Source organism: Gadus chalcogrammus, chromosome 10 (genome assembly GCF_026213295.1).
Source record: "Gadus chalcogrammus isolate NIFS_2021 chromosome 10, NIFS_Gcha_1.0, whole genome shotgun sequence".
Taxonomy (NCBI): Eukaryota; Metazoa; Chordata; class Actinopteri; order Gadiformes; family Gadidae; genus Gadus; species Gadus chalcogrammus.
Window position 1 is genome coordinate 4,514,179 of NC_079421.1, and position 21,018 is coordinate 4,535,196.

Here is a 21,018-nt window from a genome sequence, read left to right on the forward strand (position 1 = left end):
GAATGCATTATATTCTAATGCATTCAATAGTACGTAGAACTATATCATCGAGAGTATCTAAGATATCTGCAACTTTGCAACACAACAAAGCAGTTAATTGATTATATTGAACATATATTAAGTAAAATTGCCAAAACAAGATCCTTGTAACCATTTTAATTCTGACCAATATGGGAAATCTGGTCCCTTCTATTTGACATGTATGACTACTGCGGGTTTCTGTAGGTAATGACCTCCAGTGACGCTGTTTGTTTAGTTATTTGTAATTAATAATTTAAGCATGCATGACCAGGTAGGTTAATAATCGGTTAATCCGCTGTGGAGAGGTGACCGCGGGAACATAATCTGTGGGCGGGGCCTCAGCCGAGGACGAGAACTCTCTGGAGCGCGCGCAGCAGGGACAGTATGAGTTTGATTTAGCTAGCCTAGCATGCTAGCTAACAGCTGAGCTCAAGCCGACCACAGCGGACAGCAACAGTTGGGAGATAACGCCAGCCAACACACACAGAGTCACATCCTTTACGTTACACCGAGGCTCTCATCCACGGTAGGGTTACGGCTGCTTTGTCCGTTGTTTATGACGTGAACACCGGCTATACCTGTGCGCGTTAATACCAGTTTGTAGCTTCTCTCGTCTTATGTTTACAACATCTTAACATCGCCGTCGGTCAAGTGTAAGGTGCATATGAAACACCCGAACCACATTTCACACACTTTATTCTGAATTGCTATGCATGATGATGACATGTTATTGTCCAGCGTCTGAACCAGATAGCTAAGAAGTGCTAACTAAACGATATCAGTCGATTCCATGACAACCGATAATTAAAGACGCAGTGCCGCGTTTATTCACCTGTGCTGGTCCCATACTGTCGCTTTATGATGAAGTCTTGGTGTCTGTAAAGAATGACTATGAATTATTAGATGGTCAAGGACCCAAAGGATTTAGTACGCGTTGATATCTCTGCAGTGTGATATAGACGTGAATGTACAATATTGTGGACCAACAATACAGCGCGATTAATGACGCGCACGTCCCTTTCATTCACATTGCATGCAAAATATTGATCTCTCTATAGCCATGGGTAACGAAAGCCGTAATACCTAAAGCCTCATGTCATCATAGCCAGAGCCACAGCAGGGCTTCAAACGGCTTAGCTGAGACGTATTAACATGACTGCATACATACTGCATGTTGTCCTCAGTGGATCTGTGGTCCTCATGGAACAAATGGACGAGGAGCTGCGTTCCTTCATCAGGGAGTACAAGGCCAGAGTGGCAGAGGACAAGGCCAGTTTGGACCAAGACCCTCCTTACATGGAAATGAGGGTAGGTTATACGTTTGAGACTTGTATGTACTCTGGATGTCATATTTTCATCTTACTCTTTGCCCTGTCATGTGCTAAACAACCTTCTAATGGTACGATCCTTGATGATTGTGTGTACGAGCCGGAGTGCATAGGGTTCTGTGTTGGTGGGTTTGTACGACACAGCAGGATGATGGTGTTCCACTGAACTGTCTCTCTCTGTTTGGTTTACAGAGCAATGTCCGCAGAGCCCAGGGTTCTGCCGTTAAGGAGAACATCCCACCCTCATGTAGAACTACAGTTCAGGTCAAAGGTACCTTTTTAAAAGCAGCAAGAATCTATGCCTCACTAACTTTTATTTTTTATTTTGTTATCCTCATAATTGCTACATGACTGGAACCATATGTAATGTTTGTGGATGTCTGGCTCTTGTGTTTGATCAGAGGAAGGCTTCTGTGTTGGTCTGCCTCTCGGAGTGGAATATGCCAAGAAGAAACAGGGGCTTCAACAGGAGCTGCGCATGGACTTCAGGCGCTACATGGCCGAGGTGTCGTATTAATTACAATCTGACGGTGTCGTCCTGTCCGGCTCCAATCTCACCTTTCCCAAGTCTCACTCGTCCATGTCTGTTGTATTCTCAAACAAACAACATTTTAAAGCGAATCTTGCATGAATCCCAAGTCCCCAACTTGTCCCAGTCAAGAGTAATATGAATCCTGACCAGAGTCCTACCATGCATGCAGGAGTTTATACATACCAATTTCAGGACTCCTCCTGACCTTCATATTAGCAGGAAAGACAGCCTCTTTTGCGTTTGAGCACAAAAATTATATTTTATGTACTTAACAATAAGCTTGTGTTTTTATGGCAGAAAAACCGCCTTGACACCGGACAGAGCAGAGACTGTGAAGACAGGTCTGCCAAGGTAAATGTCTTTCTTTCATCGATTTATTTTATTTGCTTCATGTATTTATCTATGTGGAATACCTGTTAATAACCACCTGATATCAAATACGAAGTGTGTGTGTGTGTGTGTGTGTGTGTGTGTGTGTGTGTGTGTGTGTGTGTGTGTGTGTGTGTGTGTGTGTGTGTGTGTGTGTGTGTGTGTGTGTGTGTGTGTGTGTGTGTGTGTGTGTGTTCCATCTAGACCCGATATATGATCCCTGACACTGAAACCGCCGTTTTGTCCCATTTCCCGCTGCAGGAACATCTGGTGCCCCACCCCCCTTCCCTCTCCCAGGGCCCGCGCCTCCCCAGCCACACCCAGCGCGGTGTGGCCTCCAGCGGGGGGGGGGGCGCCGCTGCCATGCCCTCGGAGCGCAGGAGGCCCACGCTGAGGGCCAACCCACCGCTCCGCCGTCGCCGGGCCTCCCACCGAGAGGGCAGTGACGAGGGGCCGCTGGAGCGAGGGTCTGGGAACGAGGAGGAGGAGGACGACGGTGGAGGGGAGCCTGTGGAGGGCAGGCAGCCGCCGCAGCAGCAGAGCGTCATGGGGGTCCCGGCCGCCGCGGGGACTAGCAGTTGGTACAGGGCTATGGGGTAGGTCTTCTGGGAGGGAGCCCCTGTTGGGTGGTCTAGAGGCTTCTGGGTGCCCGACACCGTTGTGTCGTCTTCCTGACCACCAACAGGTTGCAGGCGCTGAGCGCTGAGGTTCCACGTTTACCGTTTGGCCAATGTGTGTTTTTCTTGGCTGTTGTTCAGAGTTATAATTGCAGTGAATAAATGAAATGTCGGAGACGTACTGTATTATATACAGGGTTTTGCGAATATAAATGTGTTTTTATATAGTGTTTCAATTTATTGAGCACAAAATATGAAATAAGAATTATATATTATGAATAAAAGAGCAGCTTTTCAAGATAAAACCTGGATGAAGAGCAGTGACCTAATTTGTGAAATTTTAACTAACTTTTTTTGACCACGTAGTTAAGGCGGCATGCATGTGTTACTTAGGCGGCCTAAGCTGTAAAGTGCTGTGGAAACCCTGATATATCATATTTATTGTCACTCATCCCACCCACCCTCCTTGGGGCACAATAACCCCTCTAATGATCCTACCTGCCAAGGGTTCTACCAATATTGGGAAGGGAAAGTGATGAATGAGTAGAGTATATGGTTGAATACAATCCATGTTTCATTCATTTGAATGAAACCTAAAAATAAATAATCGTATCCCAGTCCCTGCTGTTGTTGATCCAACAAATGAGTAACATTTGAAACCAAAAGATAAACACAATGCTTTCTTTTTTGTACAGCATTATGATCTGGTGTAGAAGAAAATCTAAAGCCCCAACAACATTGAACTGAGCCCCTGTATTTGTCACCACTTACTCTTAAAGGCCGGTCACAACACCTCTTCCATGCCACCAATTCAATTAACTTGATCTACAAATGTGCATCTTCCATCAGAGTTGGGTATAAAGCCCTTCTGTCCTCCTTTTCAATGTACGCATGGATGCATAGGTTTGTTGTGGAAGCAAAATGCCTCCTTCACAGATTGTGAAAATGTCTTGTAACTTCACCATATATTCTTTCATATCTGTATCATTGATTTGTGTCCGTCAGGGAGAAAAGGGAACCTGTCGCAGGGGGCGCCAGAATAGAACGGAGATCCAGGCTAACCAACAGAGACCAGACTGAGTTTGCAACTGGACTTTTAATTGGTAAGAAGACATTCTTCCACCATTAGCAAATACTGCAGTGATGCGTGATGCAAGCACCATGATTTTTTTTTTGTAATCATGAGAGAAAATGCATATCAAGATTACGTGTAGGATTAGGATTTACTTGGTCTTTTCATCTTAAACAAGATGAGACCAGTATAGCTAGCTCAATCATAGCATACACCTCTGCGCTGAAGTGGTATTTCTTTTGGAATGAATGGTCTGTTATTCTCTAACACTCAGTCATAAGCCTGTATGAAAAAGATAATGAACAAAGAGGGGAAAACTGATGTTCAGGGATTTGAGGAAAAACTGATCTCAACCATTAATAGATCCACACCCTCTCTCCTCCTGTTCCTCTTCAGGGGCAGCGGACGCGGAGGAGGCCCTGAGGAAGAGGCAGGAGCGCTACAGACAGGAGCTGGAGGAGCAGATAGCCGACCAGCAGAGGAGGAAGAGGAGGTGGGGAAGAAGCTGTAGAGTCGTCGTCGCTGTGTGTGGTGCACTATGCCTGGATGTAGACATGGGCGCTGTGTTTGGTTTATCTCAAGTTAAGATGCAAGTTTAAACTCTTATGCCATGCAGTTGATTCTGTAGTTCAGCTCTTTGTAACTGGCCTTGATGGTTTGATGAGGTTTAAATGGAAAGTTTTATTTTTGATTGAACATTGCAGATTGTTAAGCTTAGGTATGTTAAGTTAAAAATGTTTGAAAGCTAGCCTTTATTGGGTCTCTTCTATGTGGGGTAGAAGTAAATGGAAATAATTTAGCCAGACAATATGGCAGTTGACCTGCTCGTAAGTCTAAGAACATTTTGCATAAAATGTACTTTTATTTTGCACTAAAGACAAACATAAATACATGGCTTGATTTAGAAGCTCCTCAACAGCTTGTGAATGTCCATACAGTATTTCATTTTCCTTTTTATTTAACCCCAAAAGATCAATTGAGGGGTGACCTTCCTTTACAATGACGTTGAGTATCTTCTTTAACCCTGTGCTCTGTCCTGGCTGCAGGGAGAAGGAGCTGGAGCTGAGAGTGGCTGCAGCCGCACCGGAACCAGACAAGCAGGTCAGTCAGACGCCAGCACATGGCAATCTAATCAAAACGAATGGGCTGCAAGATGTGGAGATGGCAGGACTAATTGCCTGCAAAGTGGATTATCCCTTCATAATGCCTTTACGGTGTGATGTTATGTTATGTGTAGTGTACTCACTCGACAAACCAGAAACAACAGATTTAATTTGGGAGCATCAGTGGGTAATTATTTAGTAGAATTTGTGCATTATATGATGATGGAAAATTTGCCATCATCATATATGGATGTACTTTGTATTTCTGCCAGCCTTAGTTTATGGCATAGTTTATCAGACGATTTTTGGTGTTATAATTTAGTTGCAAAATCGAATGTGTGCGACATTGACGGGGCAAAGATAACAGAAGCGAAACTCTGGTTTGAATGACTCCCTCTCTTGGTGAATACATGTTATTGCATGCATCACCCGTTATTGGCTGAAGGGTTATCTGGTCACTGTTGGGACACAGGATTCTTCTTGCGAACGAAGGGGTGTGAACGGTCCAAATCCGTCATCCGCTCAGGTTGAAATATTCCCGCTAATATATTCCCACTCGCTTGATGCTGAGTCAATCCCACAAGCAAAGTTAGTTTGTGCGAGCAACCTCGCCAAAATAAACGTTGTAAAGTCGCTAGGAGACAGCGAGACGCAACTACACTAGTTATTGAGTTATTTCATGTAAAGAAAGAGGCTTTTACAGGGGAGGCCTGCCCCAGAATGACGCGGGCGGAGTCAGACGGCGTGGTTTTTCCCGGAGCTGTGTTCACCCCATGTTGTGTCTGACACCCAGCTGGACCACATCAAATACATGGGCCTGACCCGGAGGAGGGAGGGGGCGGCGAGGGAGACCTACACCGGCCGGCCCGCCAGGGACCACCCTCTCCCAGAGCCCGGCCGCACGGCCTTCCAGTCCCCCCTGCTCGAGTACAGCGCTGCCCTGGGGGAAGGCCTGCTGTCCCCCTACTGTCAGCCCGGCCCGCCCCCGCTGCACCGTGCCCTCAGGTACACGCCGGACGCACGCACGCACACACGCGGGGGGGCAGTATGTGGATATTTATCTAGCTTCATATCTTAAAGACTCTTTGAAAACTGTCAAACCATCGTTTCCAAAAACGTATTAAAAAAAAGCTTATTCGTGCTTCTGTCTTTAGTGTTGAAGGTAAATCTGAAACCATATCTGTCCAGGCTCCCATCCTACCTGCCACACCCGCCGGCAGCGCCCCCTGAAGCTGAGCACCGGGGCCCGTGTCAGGATACGAGTCACTACCATGGCAACGGCACTGCTGTGGAGCCACACCCCACCCACCTGCCTTACTGTAAGCACCGTCTGTCTGTCCCTGCACACCTCCGTCTGTCTGTCCCCGCACACCTCCGTCTGTCTGTCCCTACCCACCTCCGTCTGTCTGTCTGTCCAACACTCCTCCCTTACTGTAAACCCTGCTCCATGTCTGTCTGTCCCTACACTCCCTCCTGTTTAAGGTACTGGCTCAAAGGCAGAATGCAAAATTCATTTTATTAATTTAATTGGTATCTCTGCATGACAACGAATCATGGGAGGGAGTTGTTTGGACCCTCAGGATTCAATCTGGTCTGATGTGACGCCTGCCAAGGCCAGTCAAATACAGGGGAATAGTGAGCATATTAAGAAATAGCAGTGACAATAATCTAAAGATACATTTATTTCTCATTTCACAGTGTCTCAAACTGAATTCCCGTTCTATTAAGTCTGTTCCGCCGAAATGTATTTCATTTAATGAATTTGTATCTTCATAACAACATCTCTACATAACAACACAACTTGACAACAACAACACAACTTGACAACAACACAACATGACAACGCATGGTCAGGGAACGTCTTCTCATCCCCCCCCCCCTCAGGTGGTCCGCAGCTGCCCGGGACCAGCGGGGGCTTCCCGGCGTCCTACTGGGCCGTGCCACCAGGGGGCAGCGCGACCCAGCTCGGACACCAGAGCCAGCACGGACACTACGCTGAGAGCCACGTTTCAGACCCCCCCCATCCTCCTCCTCCTCCTCCTGCTGCTGTGGCTGCTACACGGTATGTCCCCCCCCTTCCCCACCCTCGATGGCCTCTCCTGGGGTGTAAACACTGAGGAGACCCGCCTTCGGTCGCCTCAGGGCTAGAGCGGAGCCATGGTGGTGGATGCAGTGTGTTTACGTTGTAAGTTGGCAGTGAGTCTCTCTGTGGGAGGTAGAGGAGCAGGAGGAGGAGACACAAAGAGACTGCTGATTCATAATGTTAAGATGTACACTTCCGCTCAAAAGTTATGGGGTCACCCAGACAATATCATGTTTTCCATGAAAATTTACATTTATTCAACAGTTTTCAGCTGTACTAACACAATTGCACAAGGGTTAGCTCAACAATGTACCATTGGAGTGATGGTGGCCGGAAATGTGCCTCTGTTCTTAGATATTCCTTAAAAAAATCTGCAGTTTCCATCTAGAATAGCCGTTTACAACATAAGACTCATCTCTTCTCCTCTGCCTACCCCTAGATCACTCACCAACCCTAGCCCCATCAACTCTAAATTTCTTGTTTATCTATTGTTGTGCCCCTATGTAAAGCGCTTTGAGTGTGAGAAAAGCGCTATATAAATTGAATCTATTATTATTATTATAAAAAATGTCTATACTGTATTTCTGATTGATTTAATGTTATCTTCATTGAAAAACAACAGTGCTTTTCTTTAAAAAATAAGGATATTTCTAAGTGACACCCAACCTTTGAGCGGTACTGTACATTCTGCGTCCAGCTGTCATTTGCTGACTTCTGTTCTCCTGGGTTGACAGGAGCCCCCGCAGGGCGGCTGGCGGAGCGGCGTCTGTTGACTCTCTGGCGGGGCCGTTCCCCGGGGACAGGGCCCGCAGCACAAAGGACAAGATGAACAGCTACAAGGAGGCCCTGGCCCAGCAGGTAGGCCTCCCGTTAGCCTAGCGCTCATTCCTATCAGCCAGGGGAACTGCTGACAGCCCTTCCTACTGAGCCTCCGATACCGAAAGGTCTCATGGCCAGAGCTCACTGCGGTGTTGGGTCACAGGTGATGAAGTAATGACGAAATTATGTCTGATTGGTTATGTTTTTGAATGTTCATGTCCAAAATAGACTTGAGTCCTATATATAGTAAGCTAGAGAAAACAATAAAGCATGATTCTATTTAGTTTTTGGGTTGCGTTACAAATATTTATAAAAGAATTGCGATTTTTGGGCGTTAAACGTTTGTTTGAATCGGCACATTTATATGCTTGCCAGAATCAAATCGGAGCATAAAATATGTAGATATCTTCTTTTTTTTTTTTACACCCGGAGCACTTCAAGAACCAGTCCTTGGAGAGGACACCATGGGACCTTTCTGACAGCTCTTAACAGTTCCCCCAGAAACATTGTCACGTCCCGCCTGACCTTTTGACCTCCGAGGGGTCGAAGCTGGGTCTCTGCCCGCGTGCAGAAAGCCTGACTGTGAAGTGCTGTCCTTAGCGGGTGCTAATGGCCACGGCAGCGCGGTACATCTTATGTTCGCTTCACGAGGCATTGAGAGAGAGAGAGAGAGAGAGAGAGAGAGAGAGAGAGAGAGAGAGAGAGAGAGAGAGAGAGAGAGAGAGAGAGAGAGAGAGAGAGAGAGAGAGAGAGAGAGAGAGAGAGAGAGAGAGAGAGAGAGAGAGAGAGAGAGAGAGAGAGAGAGAGAGAGAGAGAGAGAGAGAGAGAGAGAGAGAGAGACTGCATGCCAAGCCTGTGGTTATCTATTTGACAGGTAGATCCAGGGAGACCACGAAGTGAACTTTACGAGCAGGTAAAATTCACTAGTTATACAATCATCCCTCCCATAAACTCAACCCCCCCCCTGATAGTTGTATATAACAAGCCCCCCCATAGACTCAACCTTCCTCTGATACTGATAGTGTATCAAAGGCCCCCAGATCCTCTTAGCTGCCTTGTCAGTTGCTGCCCCTGTCTTAGTTTCCTGTAGGTCTGTTGTTTTGCTGTTTACCTTGTGCACTATGCGCTGGAGGCTCTTACACAGAGGGCTGTTCATTGCCATCTACTCTGCACTTTGTGTAAATCGGAAAAAGCAGTTTTGCACCGATTGATCACATCAATAAAGAGTGTTTTATATTCCTACTTTTGGGGATGGGCCATATAATGTAATGTAAGGTGGTGGTGTAAATACAACAGCAGGGCTTTGATATTGTGCGTAGTGTCTCGGAAGTCATGACAAACAATTCAGTTGAGCCAAGAAGTCACAGTCTCCTAAGCTTGTGTAAGTCGGTTCACGAACGTCATACAGGCTTGTGTGTGTGGAAGAGGCTAGAGGCATAGTGAACGCAGGGTGCAGGCCGGGAGCGCCAATGCTTCAGTTAACCTCTCCTCGGGAGGGTGGCTAAAACAGTAGGCTGATGCTGAACCCCTCTACCCAGGATCCTCCGCCATATGCGCTTCATTCCTGCTCACTGGCGGGAACTGTTCTTTGGAGCGGATCGTTTAGCATTCACTGTTAGTTAGCCTTTCTAGTTTTGTCGCCGTCGAGAAAGTATAACTATATTATATACGAAATCAATACCCTGTAAAAAGTGGACTTTTCTTAGTTTCCTTGGAGGGTTCCACACGATGTCGTGCACATTCCACATCTCCTCCATTTCCCAGATCCTGGAGCGCCAGGAGCGCCGGCGCGTGGAGCAGGAGGAGCGGGAGAGGGACGAGGCGCGGCTGGAGGCCGACATGAGGAACCACCAACCCTGGGGCCGCGGCGGTGGGGGGGCCCCGCTCAGAGACAGCACCGGCAACCTCCTCAGTAGGTCACCCTCCCTCCCTCCCTCCTCAGTAGGTCTCCCTCCCTCCCTCCACACCCTCCCTCCCTCCCTCAGTAGGGCTCCCTCCCCACACATCAGCCACCCACCCAACCGACCCCTTAAAGGGGCCCTGCGGCCCCAGCTAGTTCCTAGAGGTGACCTTGACTTTGTTTATCTAAATGTTCGATAAAGTTCCTGATAGTCAAAGCACCGTGTCGGCAGACATGGTGCGTGTCTTCGCGACGGGTCCTTCCATTGGGAGGACTGGGGCACCAAAAGATGGATTCCACAGCATTGCTTGGCTTCAAGAAGGAAAGGCCTAAGTTAGACGCATGTTTAGTGGGGGATTCACTGTCTTCTGTGTGTAACTTGCTATGTTATGTTTGGCTTTCAATAAATGTCCTTCATTGAGTGATGTCCATTGTTTGACTGATGAGCCCTTTGAGAAATGGCAGTGGTACTATCCAATCACTCTCATTCCTAACTAGAGCGCATCTTACAGCAGTTAGTCCAGGAGGATGCACAATATCGCGTAAAGAACGTCTGTAGTCTGGCAGCTTTTTGAAACCATTACAGATGATGAAGCAATCGTCAGCAGCAGCTGTCACATCTTACCACTCGCTGTGCTGAAGGATTCTCTCGGTCGTTACTCCCTAGTCTCCCAGTTCTGCTCAACCAAATGGTACTGAGGCTGTTCTAATCTATACGCTGACACACATTGCTCCCATGTATTCAGAATGCTAACCTGCCAAACGCTGTCCTCGGTCATCTCACCGATGCAGGATTTGTAATGAGCTGATTTTAGCACTAAGCGTAGTCAGACAGACTGGAGCTCTCCGTCTCATCAGAGGCCGTCCTCTCTTTAAGCTCCTAATGCATTATATTAATTACAGTAGATCGTATTGGTCTGGTGAAAGGTTAATTTGATGGTGGTCTGTACCGCAGCGCAGAGGCGGTACGCGCTCTTCAGAGACAGCTGGGGGGAAACCTGGATAAGCTAGCTCATTATTTTCAAGTGTTTAAACCACGCAAAAGTCACAACAGATTAGGCCTCATTGAGTAGAATATGTAGCAAAAAATATATCGTATTTGTACCGACAATCAATATATTGTTTCACTTTCTTTGGACGAATGTACTTAATGTAAGTTGCTTTGGATAAAAGCGCATGCTTAATTTAAATATAAATGTATTTGATTTCGTCGATGGGTCCAGCCTGACTGATCAGATCAGTCGTTGAACTTCCTGTTTCCTGTGTCCAGCCGACCTGCACCAGATGCACAAGCTGAACGAGGAGGCCTACATCCGCCCCGAGCAGAGGGCCAGGAGAGCCCCCGCCCCCCCCGCCGCCCTCCCCCTGGCCGACCAGCCCGCCGCCAGCGACCGAGTCTCCGGTACCGTGGCAACGCACTCTCTTCATCTGTAGTATGAGCCGAGTCAGGGTGTCTGGTGTCCTAGCAACACACCGGATCCTCACAAGACGGAGCATAGCAACACCGCAATAAACCTCCCAGTGCGGTCTACGTGATGATACGACACGGCGACCAAGGGCCAATAAGGCAGTGAACGCTGCATGACAATAACGTGTGTTTATGTCTTAAGGTATTTTATTTATTTTTTTAGGATTTTTCTGGGATTTTTCATAACAGATACAAGTACACCAAGTACACCTCATTCATAAAGTGAAATGAATACATAAAATCTGTGAAACAAGGTACTAACAAAGAGACGGTTTACCACCAACTCCCAAACCCCCTTCCCTCCATTACAGAGAAGTGCCAATGAAATGGGGTAGAATGGGTTTTGATACACGTAGTAACGCTAGTGATAGTCTAGCATTGGCCTTGCATGCCTTAACATCTACAGAGACATACGTATACAAGTCATACATGCTCAATGTTTGATGTTTTTTTAATGTGTTTTTATCTTATCAAATGTAATATTTATTGAGCCTGTGATTCCTGGATGGATTCCGATGCGCTGAAGCAGCCAAGGAGAGCCGAGCAGAGGTTCAGAGCAGAGGTTCTGTCAGTCTCTGCAACGTCTCCTTCTGCATCTTCCTCTCCACTAGGTTTTGCCCATGTGCAGACGCCCACGTTTGCCAGAGGCAATGTGTTCACCAACGAGCCCTCGGCACAGCAGGTCCATGAGCAGGACAAGTACAAAGTCTACCTCAAAGAACAGGTAAACGCCCGGGCGGTCCCTGGGGCATTCTCTGCATAACAGACCAGTTGTTCTCCTGCTGGCCTCCGCCTCATTGGTCACCAGATGCCCAATGGCAAGGAAGAACTGGCTCCCTCTTGTATATCTGTTTGGCTTTTGTTTTGGTTGCTTTTATTGCAGTAGTAAAACATTCCGTATCATCCCCCGCGCGGTGGTAATATATGCTGTCAGTGTGCTTCCCTGAAGGCAAAATGCTTTTTCTATGTCCACGTTTCATTTTTGCCTCGGGTTGCTCAGGGTCGATTCTTGCCTCTACAAGTAAAACGCTAATTTGATCAGCATTCAAGGTTAGAACTGCTGGGGAAGAATGGTAACTCTTCAACACCCTTATTGCATTGTGAATTAAATGTCACGTTTCACCCCCGGAGACGAAGCTGATGGTGTGTGTGGGTGGGTGTGTGTGTGTGTTTAGATCGAGGCGAAGCGTCGGCAGAAGGCCGAGGAGCAGGAGCAGAGCCGTCTTGAGGAGGAGCGGGAGGAGCGGAAGCTGGTGGAGCAGAGAGCTCGCATCCAGCGGGAGTTTGAGGAGGAGCAGGACCGGAGGAAACGGAAGGAGACGGAGGTGAGTCTGGAGCCTGCCCTCGGGAGCCACCGCTGCCGCCCCGTTCGGTAGAGCATCACACAGACAAGGTTATGAGACACGGCTGGAACCGGCCGCTACGTGCTACTACATACCGTTAGCTAGCCCGTAACCTAGCGTCGGTCCCGACGTATTTCCTTACTCAACGCACGTGCCTGAACTTCCCTGGGTGAGTGCGATTGTTGATCGGTGTGTAACGCCCCAGTGTGTGGCGCGTTTCATCTATACGTAGATCAGTATAACCCTCATACACAACGACGGTACTAAGGAAAGGCACAGTTGTCAAGTCGTCGGTCAACCTAATGCTTCCACACACTCTTGGCAATTATTATTTTTATTTTTTTGACCGTATTGGAATTCAAGCACTTACACTTGAAGAAGATGACATCGTAATTACCTCTCAGATTTATGTCATCTCAAGGAATGATAAACAATAGTGGAATGCTCTTTTATTTCTGTAGTACATCCCCCCCCGTCTGTTTCCGCATTCACCTCCTCCTTCTTCCCCCTCTTCCTCTGCTCCTCCTCCTCCCGCAGCAAAAGAGGAAGAACGAGGAGCTGGTGCGGCTGGCGGAGGAGCGCAAGAGGGAGGCGGAGCGGGCCAAGCAGGCGGCGGAGGAGAGGGAGACGGCCGAGCTGAGGCAGCAGTACGAGAGGGAGCGGCAGGCGCGCCTGGAGGAGGTAACGCCGCCGCGCCGGGTACCACAAGCACACGCCGCTGGCGCTCTGCTGCCTCCGACTCGTTGTTGAACGTAGCGGGTGCTCCTAAATGCGTCTGGTGGCTTCTTGTTTTCTGTTGTGATGAAATGCTCGTGGCAAGGATGGATTTAACATCAGAAAACACACCAGGATAGAGAGAGCCCATCGAACCCTTCAAACCCTTCAAACCTATAACCCCGGGGGTCTTGCAGGCAAAGAGGGGGTTGTGTTTGTGGTATCTCACTGTGTGTGTGTCAGCAGGTCCACAGGGAGCCGTCCCCCCCCATCCCAACGCTTCAGCGGAGACAGGGGACACCCCCGCGCTACACTCCCAGACCCCCGACCTTCGACAGCCAGCGGTCTACTGCCCCCATGTCGGTGTGTAGATGCACACGCGCACGCACGCACGCACTCCATGTCCAAGTCGCCCTGACGCTCTCCATAAACATCGTTCCATCATATTATCAGATAACCCGACACAGTGGGAGTTGTTCTGAGATGGGCTCAGCCTATAAAAGACTGAGAGGTTTGATGGACTCGTCCTTATTCTCTCTCCCATGGTGAAGGAGCGCTCCCTGTCCGGCCTACAGTCTCCCCCCGTTCCCGCCTGCAAGAACCATCTCCGTGCCACAGGTACACACACACACACACGCACATAAACACACGTAAACACACACCCAACCACTTCCACACACTTCACATTCATTCCCAACAGAAAAGGTAACGTGTGTGTGTGTGTGTGTGTGTGTGTGTGTGTGTGTGTGGGGGCCCCCACCAGAGGACAAGCGGGACGTATTCAGCGAGCTGTCTGCACTGCGGCGGCAGCTGCGGAGCGAGCAGCGGCGCCTGGAGGACGGACTGCTGCAGGGCGACTGGGAGGAGCGGGCGTCTCCGCTGAGAGACCGGTGAGCCGGGCCCCAAAGGGCTCCCCAACCGCCACTTGGGCACCACCAAGGGCCATCAAGGGCGGTACATAATGGGATGTGAACGGAGCAATAGATGGGGGATTCCAGTGAGATCAGAACAAACTTACAGTCCCAGAAGTTCTTTAAACATTAACGTGTTAATGTTTAAAGTTATATTGAAGAGCTAATTTCTGACTGCTCAGGGCATCTCTTCTCTGATTGGTTGAGGCATCCGCCTTGCCTGTCAATCACAGGTGCATGAAATCCAACCCTTCTCAATGACGGAGGGAGATGGGAGGGGCAATATTTTGGGGATGTTGAGTCCAAGCTCCTGTTTTTTGCTCTTTTTGCTGCTGTCTCCCATTAAAACTCTCTAATCTTGCCTACAGCACCTTTTAAGTGGTAGTTTGATGACACATTCTAGATCTTGGTAAGATCTATAAAGATGGCTATACATCAGGCATTATTCATTTTTACCTATCATCCATTCATCTTAATTATTTATCATTATTCATGTTATTGCTAACAATGTGATTAGTATGTTGCACAAAGTTACCAGCATAGACATACAGTATATATATTAGACGCTTTGAACAGCGAAAACACTACGAGGGCTGATCTGAACCTGTGTGTGTGTGTGTGTGTGTGTGTGTGTGTGTGTGTGTGTGTGTGTGTGTGTGTGTGTGTGTGTGTGTGTGTGTGTGTGTGTGTGTGTGTGTGTGTGTGTGTGTGTGTGTGTGTGTGCAGGCTGCGGGAGCGCCCCCCGGTGGACGTGTTCGACATGGCGCGCCTGCGCCTGCAGGCCGCGGTCTGCCGGCCGCTGTCCAGGAACCCCGAGCCCGGGAACCTGCAGCCCATCCACGACTCCCTGCAGCTCCAACCCAGCGGTGAGGGGGGGGGTCTAGAGCCACTCTGAGAGGCGGAGCCTTCATACGGAGGCCTGATGCTGACGTCATCACATGGTGTTGCTGACCAATTGAACTGTGTAGGAGGGGCTTGTGGGAGGAGTTTGACTGTTTCCACTGAATACCGCGCAGTGATAGAAGCCTGATGCGCTACTTGGTCACAAACCGGCCATTTTTTCTGTGCGACCGTTTACAATTTAGGTAAGGTTCCTGAGATGCACTGAGAGGGATGTAGAGGTGATTTGGTTGTGGTCGGGTTACAATCTACTTAAGGGGACCCTCTCTGCTGCAGGGCAGAGGACTGAGTACACCCTGAGTGTTTTTGATGAGCAGTGTTCAGGTCAGGCTCTCAGCAGTGTTGCCAGCTTGGCCCGGACTTCAAGCCCAACCTGGCAACCCTGGCTGCAGAGCGCTGCCAGATTGGTCGGGAAATCTGGCCCAATCCGGCAGGTCCAATCTGGCTACAGCCAGGGTTGCCAGATTGGGCAAGAATCTGGCCCAATCATCAGTGACTCTCAGGTCTTGGTGCAGCAGCGAGATCACGTCTTCATTGGGACATGTTGAGGGGTTTCCGGTAGGCCAGCTCACGTGTGTACTTTACAGGGATGGAGATTCATCGCAAGTTACAATCTAAAAATACCTTTCTGAGACGCTGAAGGGGAGGTAGCCGTGGCCACTCGTTCATATGTAAATGTGTGCTTCTCGGGTATATCACGCAGCGACGAGCTCTGGCGGAACATTAGATTATATCAGCGGCCCGCTTGGAACATGGGTACCAATACATTTACAAAGAAATGGTAATATCCTCCCAGAATTTGGTTACCTCACCAGAATTTCTATGAGGAGGACGTGCGAAGCAGAGCAAAGCCTGCTGACTCAAGGAGGAGATAAAGACCTCATGGATATTTTTGAATTCATTCGACATTTGTCTTCTTGTAGGAATGGATTTGCAGTTAGACTGTGGAGGCTGCTTTCCATTACACACATGTGTGTGTGTGTGTGTGTGTGTCTGTGTGTGTCTCTGCGTATGTGTGTGTGTTTGTGTTTCTCTGCTTATGGGTGTGTGTGTCCTTGTGTGTGTGCGAGTCTCTGTGTGTGTGTGTGTGTGTGTGTGTGTGTGTGTGTGTGTGTGTGTGTGTGTGTGTGTCCGCATTTGTGTGCGGGCAGAGAGTGAGTTCAGGGCGCTCTCCACTGGGTTTCCCAGGGTCCGTGAGGGGGACAGGGGCGTGGCCAGCCAGAGGAGGCGGAGCTACAGGGACCATCCTCCCATGTCGGGCAGCCAGAGAACTGCCCAGGACGGTCAGTCTGCGTTCTGCTGCTCTGCTCCTCGTCTGAGCCATCAGTCAAACCCTGATCAACCAACCAATCACGATCAACCAGTCAACCAATCACAACCAGCCAGTCGCCAGCACGCCAGCAAATCAACCTAATATTTCATGGAATGAAAACTTGATTCAGAACACGCACAAAACTATAGGAACGAGGGTGAATAATATTCTGGCAATAAAGGGGGGACATGTTAAATCATGCAGTAAAACGCAACGTCTGCTCCCCTTGTCGCCCAATAAAAATGTGTGTGAAAGTCCACCGTATATTTCTGGGGACAAGAAGCGTCTGATAGGCTCGTTAACCGAGCACCGGATATATGCTGTGAATTGTGTGTGTGTGTGTGTGTGTGTGTGTGTGTGTGTGTGTGTGTGTGTGTGTGTGTGTGTGTGTGTGTGTGTGTGTGTGTGTGTGTGTGTGTGTGTGTGTGTGTGTGTGTGTGTGTGTGTGTGTGTGTGTGTTTTGGAAGGTTCCTGTTGACACAAAGAACCGTGACAGATGTGTTCATTGGCTGAACGGGGGTCGGCTTAGCTCAGGAGGTAGAGCAGGTTGCTAGTTCGATCCCCGGCTCCTCCTAGCTGAGCGTCGATGTGTCCCTGAGCAAGACACCTCACCCTAACTGCTCCTGACGAGCTGGCTGTCGCCTTGCGTGGTTGACTCCGCCGTCGGTGTGTCAATGTGTGTGTTAACCGTTGTAAGTCGCTTTGGATGAAAGCGTCTGCTAAACGCCCTAAGTGTAAAATGTAATATAAATGAATCCCCCTGAAATATGCATCATGTTCTGAGAGCTCTCCTCCTCGTTGTTCTTCCAGGTTACCTGGACGGGAACCCCCCCCAAAACAGACTCTACCAGGTGAGTACCGCTGGACAAAAACAACACCTCCATCCAGTCCCAGGCTGTCTTGTGTTTTTTTAAACTTTTTTATTTATGGGAATGACTAGAAAACCGTCGTTATGCATGCATCATGTGCATTAGATGACCGGGGTGCAGAGAAGAGAACCATCAATCCTCCAGCGCTGTGTCGATATCAGTAAACCAGGTCACCTCACAGTTCTAGTCGGGAAGAGCAGGGGAAGAAACGGTCCTAAAGCTTTATTATAACATTAAAATAACCATAATCCGAGGCCCACTTAATCCTCACTACATCAGCCGGCTATAGGCAGCACATTTATTTGTCTGGATTCTCCTTCCCCTGCATAAGTAAGCGCTGCTGAAGGGATGGGGAGATCTATTTTATTAACCTCGCCGCACCGTTGCAGAGTACATTCAAATTATTCAATGTAAGGTCCCTCTTCATGCATACTCCCTTCAGTGTGTGTGTGTGTGTGTGTGTGTGTGTGTGTGTGTGTGTGTGTGTGTGTGTGTGTGCCCACAGAGGGGGACCACGGCGGGCTCTGCCAGAGGGTCTCTGTTGGACTCCGACAGTTCTTTCATAGGTAAGGTGGTGACACTGACATTTATACAGGTGATGCACTTAATTTGTTTCTACCCTTGCCGCTGGTAAATGAGATTGTATGTTGCGGTTCTTGGACTAGGATGTGTTGCTAAAATATCATTAAAAAAATAACGATAAAGTATATTGAGTTTCCCACCCAATAGATTCCATTATTTATATTATAAAAGTTTTTTTAGGCGTTCACAATAAGACTTGCCCTAGAGTTAACTATGCAATTTGTGTAGCTGTTTTCTGGACAAGATTAGGAATTTAAGATAAGAGAGGATAAGAAAGTAGTGTAATTGTCCCAGACAGGAAACGTGGGGGTCACAGCCAAAACACACAAAAACAAGAAGAAAACCTTAATAAAACTGTGTGTGTGTGTGTGTGTGTGTGTGTGTGTGTGTGTGTGTGTGTGTGTGTGTGTGTGTGTGTGTGTGTGTGTGTGTGTGTGTGTGTGTGTGTGTGTGTGTGTGTGTGTGTGTGTGTGTGTGCGTTGTCAGATCCCCTGGGGGATGCCTACCCCGTCCCCCCCACCCCGGAGCAGAGGGAGACCCCCCAGCTGTCAGCGAGGGAGAGGCGACGACTGACCAGGAAACCGCAATCCCCCCCGGTACACACACACACACAGACACACACACACACTTGGTTTGATGGAGTGGTCTGATGGTGGAGACATCAGCAACAGCCCATATCACCCCAGGGTGTTCACTTCCTTCCCCCCCTCCCTTCATTCATCCTCTCCTCGTTCGTCAGCGAAACTGAAACTCTCACACTGGCCCGCTGAAACTGTGTTTTGAGTAAAGGCCACCTTCACTGTTTCTTGGCATTTCTCTAAGCGGTTAAACTGTGCTTAATGAAAGCTGCCGCGGTTCTAAACAAATCAGGGTTTATTTATTTATTTAGTTGGTTGAAGAACTCTATCTCGGGCTGAAACTGTACTCGGCAACAGTGCAGTATGAATATTCATACGGTAAACTATTCAAGTGAAGATTACTCTGCTGCTCATTTCGCTTTTGTCAGAGCAGCAAGTTAAAGTATATCCTTTAATCTGCTATTATCTCTAATCCCAAAGCACACAGATCGAGAATTTAGGTTTGCATTTGTTGCATGTCCAAAAACGATACGATGATATTATTTTAACAGAGCAAAAGCTCTTGGTCCGCTGATGACGTGGAGCTGAAGTGTTCGCTTCGTATCGGACTAAAATTTTGTTCTGGAAGTGAAAGCAAAAAACCCTTATGTCCCGTCTGTCCGAATCAGGGCCGTGCGCCGAGTAGGGTCGGGTATCATTTGGGTTTTATCCGATACCGGATACCGGTGCCTGCTCTGTACTTTTTAAACGGTTCCGGTGCTAGAACACATCTCGAACCGGTGCCGTCCGCTGAATGAGGCCTCACCACGGGGCCAGCCTGACCTCCTGAGCCTGCCTGCTCCTTAAACATCATCAACACAGCGCTGATCTGTTGACTGTCTGGTTGCCCTGGTTACAGCCCGCCTCCAGGGATCCGGTTGGCCGGCCAATCAGCTATTCCCGCCAATCCCAGAGCAGTGTTCATGGGATGGACCCGGGTGGGAGGAGGGTCCAGAACCAGACGGGGAGATCCACGCACAGTCTCCATGACAACCAGACTGGTAGGTTTTATTTTTTACCAGAACTATGAATACAAGAAATGCCCTTTCTTGTTCATGTGAAAATAACAAATATACACTTATTTTCTTGGATCAAATCTGACCGATGTACTGCACACTAGTACATTCTTCACATAGCAGTCGGAAATTTATAGTCGCACTAATATCAGTTTATCTAAATATTAGTCTTCTGCCTTTTTCAAAAACACACAAAGCACATTTTAAAAGGTGACATATTATACCACCAGGTGTGAGAATGATAAGCTGTTAAAAGCCGTTTTGAAAATCTGTAACAGCTAATCATCCTCACACCTGGTGGTATAATATGTCACCTTTTAAAATGTGTCTGACGCTAAATGCTAACATTAGCATAGCTATGTGCCCTTTGCTATTAGGGCCTTCTACCAAACCACAGGAATTACGTTTCGGGGAATCATTGCTGGCCACGTGATGTTGTGCCTTTCGTTGGTTCGGGTTGGTTTCATTTGCAAGGAATCCAAAAGCTCTTTCATATATTGTATACGTATGGCTACAGCGTTATCCCCTCTGTGTCGATGTGAGGTTGAACATATTCTGGTTCCAGCCTCTAAACTCAGTGCGTTGACGTCCGGGTTTCAAACCAGATCGTCTGAATCACTGACGTCCTCGTTCAAGCCTCTGACACTTTGTCCATCTCCTCCCCCCAGGCCGAGGTGACCGACCCTCCCCCTCCCCCTCCTTCTCCTCTGAGGATGAGGAGGCTGACTACGGGGAGGAGGAAGAGGGCTCCTCCCCCCCCCGCCACCCCACCTCCTCCTGGGACTCTGTGGCCACAGACCTGTGGGCCCAGCCCCAGGTGAAGGACACGCTGCGGCGAATCACCAACCACCGCCTGCTCAGGAGGGAGCTGCCTGCTGCACACGGCTCCGCCCACTAAGAGGAAGCCCGCCCCTAAGACGAAGCCCCGCCCACTAAGAGCAAGCCCCGCCCCTACCTCCACAGCCCGCAGAGTACCCCCTCCTTCCTGGTTTTAGAAGTTCTATTTTGAATGAATTTATGCAAGAAAAAGTGATCCTTTGTTAAGATAAGCAGACCCATCGCCAGACGATAAGGGTTGTCTGCTGAATGTTTGTGTAGATTAGATCTTCCTTTTGATGTTCATATTTAATAAATTATATTTTAATGAGAAATACGTTCTCTGTGCGTGTGTCTGTAACAGAAACCTTTAATAACCTAAAGTCTGGCCGGCTCCCGTTTTGTGCTTGTGTCGCTCGGTGAGATCGACCCAACTCTTTAATCTTCCCACCGGCGGGCAGAAAGCTCCTGGAAGCAGGACCGGGCTGCATCATCTGGGCGTCTGACAGGAGGAGCAGGGCTCCGTCCCAGAAGACGTCTGGCTGCTTCCTGCACCTCTCCTTCCTCCTCCTCTCTCCCAAACCTGAACTACCCCCTGCACATATTTGCAAATATTTTTAAATAGA

The 21,018-nt window shown here is 48.5% G+C and overlaps 1 protein-coding gene across 4 annotated transcripts; it reads left to right on the forward strand.

Annotated features, from left to right (window-relative positions):
- The first annotated feature begins 369 nt into the window (after nucleotides 1–369).
- LOC130390877 (centrosome and spindle pole-associated protein 1-like) lies at nucleotides 370–20,724 on the forward strand. 4 transcript variants are annotated; one of them, XM_056601044.1, is made up of 28 exons: nucleotides 377–547; nucleotides 1,206–1,329; nucleotides 1,542–1,620; nucleotides 1,751–1,854; nucleotides 2,179–2,232; nucleotides 2,512–2,846; nucleotides 3,873–3,970; nucleotides 4,336–4,432; nucleotides 4,986–5,040; nucleotides 5,836–6,047; nucleotides 6,231–6,361; nucleotides 6,927–7,104; nucleotides 7,860–7,983; nucleotides 9,709–9,856; nucleotides 11,115–11,246; nucleotides 11,924–12,036; nucleotides 12,488–12,637; nucleotides 13,193–13,336; nucleotides 13,613–13,732; nucleotides 13,921–13,987; nucleotides 14,133–14,259; nucleotides 15,007–15,146; nucleotides 16,332–16,463; nucleotides 17,303–17,343; nucleotides 17,867–17,927; nucleotides 18,430–18,539; nucleotides 19,420–19,561; nucleotides 20,245–20,724. In XM_056601044.1, the coding sequence occupies exons 2-28, from the start codon at nucleotides 1,222–1,224 to the stop codon at nucleotides 20,472–20,474; spliced, it is 3,432 nt and encodes a 1,143-aa protein (XP_056457019.1). In that variant the 5' UTR covers nucleotides 377–547; nucleotides 1,206–1,221; the 3' UTR covers nucleotides 20,475–20,724. The 4 variants fall into 4 exon arrangements, with proteins under 4 accessions (XP_056457021.1, XP_056457019.1, XP_056457018.1 ...); XM_056601043.1 differs by having other exon boundaries at nucleotides 13,616–13,732; nucleotides 20,245–20,715; XM_056601046.1 differs by lacking the exon at nucleotides 16,332–16,463 and having other exon boundaries at nucleotides 370–547; nucleotides 13,616–13,732.
- The last annotated feature ends 294 nt before the right edge of the window (nucleotides 20,725–21,018 follow it).

What these genes read in the sequence shown, in the direction of transcription:
- LOC130390877 (XM_056601044.1), top strand. Translation starts at nt 1,222, where the DNA reads ATGGAACAAATGGACGAGGAGCTGCGTTCCTTCATCAGGGAGTACAAG. An exon ending in CCCAAAACAGACTCTACCAG is followed by an intron (nt 17,344 to 17,866) that starts GTGAGTACCGCT and finishes GTGTGCCCACAG; the next exon opens with AGGGGGACCACGGCGGGCTC. An exon ending in TCTCCATGACAACCAGACTG is followed by an intron (nt 19,562 to 20,244) that starts GTAGGTTTTATT and finishes TCCTCCCCCCAG; the next exon opens with GCCGAGGTGACCGACCCTCC.